General features: G+C 33.7%; 1 protein-coding gene across 1 annotated transcript; it reads left to right on the forward strand.

The window, feature by feature from the left end:
• Window positions 1-2055: 2055 nt before the first annotated feature.
• LOC134246639 (lecithin retinol acyltransferase-like) lies at window positions 2056-7054 on the forward strand. Its single transcript, XM_062729009.1, has 2 exons — window positions 2056-2178; window positions 6517-7054. Exons 1-2 carry the CDS (start codon window positions 2146-2148, stop codon window positions 6949-6951), a joined length of 468 nt encoding a protein of 155 aa, XP_062584993.1. The 5' UTR covers window positions 2056-2145; the 3' UTR covers window positions 6952-7054.
• Window positions 7055-7148: the final 94 nt, after the last annotated feature.

Genomic DNA, 7148 nt, shown 5'->3' on the forward strand with positions numbered 1-7148 from the left:
TTACAAGGGTCATTCATTGTTGTCAATATATCGTAACATTATTCTTTTTTTCTCCAGTATTTTTTTAAAGAAATTAGTAAAAATAGAATTCAGGGGTGTTTTGTACGTACTACTTAAATTCTATTTTAAAATTATATATATATATAAAATGACCAAATACACGTGAGGTTTGACTTTTTCACAGCTAAATATGTACACCTTTACCAAATAAGTTCCGCTCTCACCTGAAAGAAGATGGGTGAACAAGGCAGGCAGAATGCCTATAGCATCGGATATTAAGAAACCATATTCAATATATGATTTGGATATTTAAATTAACTTCTTATTATTAAAATTTATCAAATTATGAGAAAAAGAATTACTTCTGAGAGAAAAAAAATCTCGTAGAAAATTTTCTTTTAAAAAAATATAAGACGGTATTCGTGGGACTCGAACCCCTAGCAATAAAAATCCGAAGTATCATACTGCTTTGAGACTAACACGCTAACCACTATGCTACATGGCTCATGAATATATCAGACATTTAAATCATGTTTGTGATATGACCGTTGACTTAATGGGTTTGAAGTATTTTTCGGAAAGATGCGAATGTGCTGTCATAAAAGTGTACTTTTAAGGTATAGTCGGTCTTCGCTCCAAGTTTTTGTAAACCAAAAAATGTATATTAATTATTTTATTGCAAACTTTTAGGACTATCTTTCAAAAAAAATGAAGGGAAGACCCACTCATATTGAAAAATTTTGTTCAAGTTTGAGAAAATGATCGATTTTGTTCTTTTTGGTGTGTGTATGCTTTTTCGTAGGCAAATATTTTCAGTCTTGGTGAGAGTTTTGTAAATTGTAGAGACTTTACATAAAGTATACATTAATATAAGATGAAATATCAAATAAAATTTGGATATAATTGAGATTAAATTTTTCACTTCTTATCAGTCGCATTATAGGCACTTCCTCCGCCTTATTCACCCATCTTCTTTATCACTTGGTAAAAGTCGCTGCCTTAAATCAATTTCGGGAGATTTTGCAACATCTGTTTAAATCTGTTTAACACTTACCTACTCTAACCTATTTTTATCACCATTGGTGAGCTATTCATTCTGTTGAATTATTATACATTTGTGCTGTGATGGTAGTAAATGATTGACTGATTGGATATTGTTTAACATCCCTCTGGATTTTTCACTCACGTAGAGATGTCAGTAAATGAAGATTGATTGATTGTATATTGTTTAACGTCCCTCTTGAGAATTTTTCACTTATATGGAGACGCCCCACTTGCCGGTGGAGGGCTACAAATTTTGTCCTATGCTCGGCACTCAGGGCCTTTGAGCAGTGAGGGATCTTTTTCGTGCCAGCACCTACTGCGACAAGGGGCCTCGGTTTATACGGTCTCATCCGAAGGACCGGTCTCCACGTACCGCAGTGGGATTCGAACCCGCGACGTAAGGATTGACTCCTTACTTCGCGATTCTAGAGCAGACGATCTAACCACTGCGCCACCAGTAAATGAAGATGACAAGTGGGAAATTGGGATGATATTCACAGACTGTAGGACTTTGCAGCAATCTTAACCATGCAGACATTTCTCCTTCCTCTTTCTTCCTTGCCCCGGGTCAATCATGTAAACAAACAAATACCTTGTTTTGACATTAACAAATTGTGAATGTATAAAAATGTTCATGTAAACAAATTTGAATTTCCTATTCCTTATCATGAATGATTTTTTTTTCCAATTCTAGGAGGGTGGACTGACCCTACCTAGGGAAAATACAATGTAAAGTATATCACATGATGATTGATGCATATACTTTAGAAACCATTTTAAAACGAGTGTACTTTTGTTAAAGTCTCTAATAATCAACCTAATTCCAAAAATGCACATTGCTTTTCCACGAAAGGCTGTTTGATCCAGGTGAATGGTTTTCCTTTACCTGTAAGAAGATTGCATCTGTGACATCGATTCCTTTTAAATATTTGAAAAAACAAATCGCTGAAGTGATATACAATTTTCAAGGGCGCATTTAAAATGTAAATAATCTGTTTATAATTAGAAAACATTCCAAGTATCAACGGTTTTTAGGCTAACCGGATTTATTTCAAAAAACAAAAACAATCCACAGTCCAGATATCCAATAAAGAGGATAAAATGGCTCATTTTGTCAGCGTTGTTTGCACACAGGTAAATACAAAACTTTTATTCTTTCTGAAATGGCCAATGAATTAAATTAATATTCGTGTCAATCGACATTTCTTGCAATATTTTGTCATGTCATATTATCCTTTTTAAATATTAACTTAATGATTTCCCCTTGAATGAGTACAGCTTTTAAAGATATTTGGTGTACACGAATCAGTAAAAGAAAACTGAGAAATTTATAAGTAGAACTATACGTTTACGTACACTATTGTACACTTATTTGAAAATATTTCAGATTTTTTTTTATTTTCACCCAGCGTTCAAAAGGCGATCGAAAAATACTTTTCGATAGAAAAAGGCCCTTGTTTCCAGAACTCCTCGTGCATTTCGCTTAGCGGCCCAGTTATTTATTGGATGGTGACTGCCTGTGTCTTGCAGTTGTGCAATAAGAAATTTTTATGTTCACCCAGGAGATGGGATCAAATTAGGTTCATAAAATGACTTTTTTTTCAAATAAAAGAAGTTCATTGTTCCCAGTATCCCGCTTACATTTCATGCAGTTGCATCTTTTTGAAAGATAATAGATTGCGTCATTAAGATGTGCAATAAGGTATCGGTATTTTTCTTTTAACCTTCTAGGTCAAAAACGATTTTTGTTGTTCTCCAGAACTTTCTTACACTTTTACGCAGAAGCCTAATTTGGGAAGATGTTTGGCGTTGTCCTGTAGATATGATATGAATTTTTCTATACAATAAGGATATGGAGATAACAAACAGTATTCAATCTCAAAGTCTATTCAACATTACAAACTAGAAGCAGAGGAAACACGGACCTCCGAAACATCGGAGGTGGGATCAAGTGCCATGGAGGAGTAGGAAATCCCCTGCTGACCGGTCACAACGGCCGTGTGCTCCTTGTCATGATCAGGAAATATCGGAAAAATCCGTCGTCTATTCAGTGCATGAACTTTGGACTAACGAATGGTATGAAATCTTGTCGTTTCTGTGTCTATGTATTTATCACTGGGGTTGAATACCAAACCCGTGACGTCATAACTTTTTTGATCAGTATTAACAGAGTGAAAGTGAAACATAACGGAATTCATCATAACAAACACAAGAAATCGGAGTTTAAAAGCATTTAAAATGAATATCATGTGTGTTTCATGTGGGAATTATACTTTTGAATAAGGTATGCTAATATAATTCTACCATTTCGTTGCACAATGAAAGCAGACAGCGTGTTTACTTGCCGATCAGCCTTTCCTCCGTCGTTCGTAACAAAAAAATGCATACGTTCAATACTACGCCGCATACTTTGAATCTTGACCTTTGTTTCCATTTAAAGTTCTTATTCTATTGTTTTGAAAAGCGCTGCTAGAATTGTATGGTTCACGGGAATTGGTGCATTTTTTCGATCTTATGAACAAAATGTAATGATTTTGAGAAGGTTTCGTCCGAAAGTGTTGAATATTTTTTTTTTTTGTGATAGGATAATAGGAGTCTAGCAACACCTATCATGATATAGAGATTCTATAATTACAAATTGAAATTAATTATCCCCGGGGGTAGTGTTGAACTATTCACTTTTTCATAAAGGCGTATATATATTTTTTTAATTATAGACGTCACGTGGTGACGTCGTGGTGTAATGCGTCCTGTAGTATAAGTCCCATTGAAATCTATAGAATGCATAATGATAGCAAAAGCTTTATCCATGACTTTTCCGATTTATTAGTGTTACCTATTTTAAAAAATGTGTTAATATGCCGAATTCTGATCCATGTAATGCCTGAACAAATCCGAATGGGTGCTACTATCATGTAAATGCAGTTATATGTGAGTTGTTTATGCTTGTTTATATCAGATTTGATCAATGACCTACAGTATTAACAGAAATGAAAAGCAGTGTTACAGTGCTTGATCCTGGGATAATTAAAAAAATAAATAAAGCAGAAGTCTGAATTTACAATCCTGTACATTTAATTTCTATTGACATTACACAAGAAGCAGCAATCTTGATGTTCCCAGTATTTTTTATAAGGGAGTATATTCAGGCTTACTAAATTTCAATACATTTTTTTTAAATTATAATAATCAATCAATTTAATTGTGTTATTTTGAACTGTAAATCATCAAATGACATTATTTATTTTTACCCTTAGTTCATCGTAGTTCTCTTTTTTTACCTATATGATACAACACGTGTATTTTTCAATGATGTCAAATACGTCAGAAAATATCAGACTTATAAAACATAAAGATTGGAGGGGTTATCAAAAAGTTTCTGGACTGATGCGATAAAATAAGTACCATGTAGTCTGTGTTTACAAAATTTTTAAGGAATATTGAACAATAAAAGTTTAGGCAATGTAGAAAATATGAGCTTAATACATTGATAAATTGTAAAATTAATATAAGATGAAAAAGACATTATATGATCAACCGGCGTTGTCTTCGTTTACTTTTATGATTTCCGACAATGTCATTATTTTACAATTCCTGCTCCCTCTGTCACAATACATTTATCTTGGTGAGATCGGTGAAAGTAAAGAAAAAATACTGATTTTTCAAGTATATTTTCAAACACATGCTCACTTCAAACATCACAAATACTTATACTACACACGGGAAACATTGGAAATGGAATTAACAAATTAAATAATTATTTTTTGCCTGCACAGTCAATACACAAGATTTTTTTTAACCTTTTGTGCAAGGAACAGCTCAGTGTGTTTTATTGCCCTCGGCCGATAGCGTCTGGCAATATATCACACCGAGCTGTTTCCTGTACTGAGGAAACATAATTTACATTTAATTACTGAGTTCGAGGGCAACATTCGTTTTGTCAGACCTGAAAAAGTTCTTCCTTAGGCTGTTAGAATGTGTCACAAAATACTTTACTATATCGTACGCATTGCAGTCTCATGATGACTTTAAATCTAAGCCCCTCCTCACCCTTCCCAAATTGAAATTGAGGCAAAATTTTCAGCCCTCTGAGATAAAATACTTAAAATTGAATTTATAATTGGCATTCTTGGGGGTTTTACATCGTGCCAACGACTACAGTGACTTGAGATCCTGGTCGTATGACCTCACCCATGGCATGTCAAATGACAAAAGAAATAATCACTACAAACCTGTTTTGTGTTATAAAAATTAAAGTTGTAAGAAATTGCAAAAGTACCCCCTCCCTACTTATATAAACACACACACACAAGAAAAAAGGGACATGATTTGTTCTTACTTAAATATACAGAAATTGAAGACATTTCCAAATTTCTGTGACAAATTATGGGTTGAAAGAGTATTTTTTTTTTCTATTTTTGATATTGTATTGTGTCCCTACTCTAAAAGTTCCAGGACGCCTTTGAGATAATATCACTAATCGTGGATTTGATCCATGGGAAGACTTTTTGATGATTTTAGCTTTGTAGCCGCATGTGAAACTGTTGTCACCTATGTCACGCATGATCTGAACACAATTTAGTGTAATGTAGTCAAGGATGCTTTCATATGAATATGTCTAACCATGGCTTTCTGTTCTTGGAATGATAATTCGTTAGAAATTGTCAAATATATATTCTTTTTTAGACAGTGTTCGTTCAATGTGACCCAAACCTAGTCCAGGGGGTCAAGATTAGAGCAAATTTGAACCAAAACTACCTACGATTGCTTCGAAATATGCATCTTGCATCATGTTTCGCATCATGTTTTTACTGTTCTTGAAAAGAAGATTTAAAGAATTTCCGTATATGTCACTATGTAATATTTACTCACTGTAGACCAATACCAGAGATCATGCATTGAAAAAATCGAGTCTATGCTAAGGGAGGAAGTTTTCAAACAAGTTAAATCTTTTCTGGCCCAGTGGTTTTGTGAAGAATTTTTTTTTTAATTATATTTACCCAATTTTCAATTTCCCTTCCCTTTGATGTTGTCAATTTTTTCAAGAGACTTTTATCCCTTCTGCCAAAGGATACTCAATGCTAAATCCATCAATTGAGATGACATAATAAAAAGTTACGACAACGTCAACAACAATAATAACAACGACAGACAATGGACAAATTCTGATAAGATTGGTTGACTGTATATTGTTTTACGTCCCATTAGAGAATATTTCACTCATGTAGAAACGCCACCATATACCGGTGCAGGGCTTCAAATTTTGACCTTATTGTGATAAGAAAAGTTCACTTAATCATTCGGTTCGGGTGAGCTAAAACGAATGGAGCGTACGATCCCTGTATGGTTGGTAAAGTCAACCACTTTTTAAGTTATTTACTATTATGAATTAGTTAATTAACTAATTTTCAGTTGCTAATTATATTATCTCTAAAGAAATTGTTGATGTAAATATTTTTACATATATAATAGACTGAGCCGGTACTCCGAATCCATCAACTGAAAAAAGGAGATCACATAAAGTTCCACAGAGTGGCGTATACTCACCATGCTATCGTTACAGATGTCGACTACAGCGCAGAGCAGTTCGAAGTTATTGAGTCTTCCGAAAAGCAGAAAATAAAACGACGAAGAGATACCATGGAAAATTATAAAGAACTTCCAATCATTTATCGTTATACTTACGATGGAGTTGAACGGAACAGCCCTGAAGTTACGGTTGCCCTTGCAGAGGCTTGCCTGCAAAATAAAGATCGTCTACCCTACGATCTATTGAGGAACAATTGCGAACATATTGCAAATTTTTGTGCAACTGGCAAACATAAAAGTCTGCAGGCTGAAAGATTTTTAAAAGCTAGAAAATTTGCCTTATTGGCTATCGAAATGCTTAATGACTTCCTGACTTAAAAGGAATAACATTATATTTCAAAGAAAACAAACTCGACGATAGATTTCTAAAAAAGAGCATATCATGTTACTCAGTTTCAATATCTGTATAAGTCAAAATTGTTATACTAGTAGTTTCCTTTTTGGTTTTGTTTTTTAATCAAATGCTACATGTATCATCAATAAATATCAATAAATGAACACATGTGTTTCTTTTT

The sequence above is a fragment of the Saccostrea cucullata genome, unplaced genomic scaffold, assembly GCF_032062105.1.
Source record: "Saccostrea cucullata isolate Sc308-1 unplaced genomic scaffold, CSIRO_AGI_Scuc_v1 ctg19430, whole genome shotgun sequence".
Lineage (NCBI taxonomy): Eukaryota > Metazoa > Mollusca > Bivalvia > Ostreida > Ostreidae > Saccostrea > Saccostrea cuccullata.

What these genes read in the sequence shown, in the direction of transcription:
- LOC134246639 (XM_062729009.1), top strand. Translation starts at nt 2,146, where the DNA reads ATGGCTCATTTTGTCAGCGTTGTTTGCACACAG. An exon ending in TCAGCGTTGTTTGCACACAG is followed by an intron (nt 2,179 to 6,516) that starts GTAAATACAAAA and finishes CATATATAATAG; the next exon opens with ACTGAGCCGGTACTCCGAAT.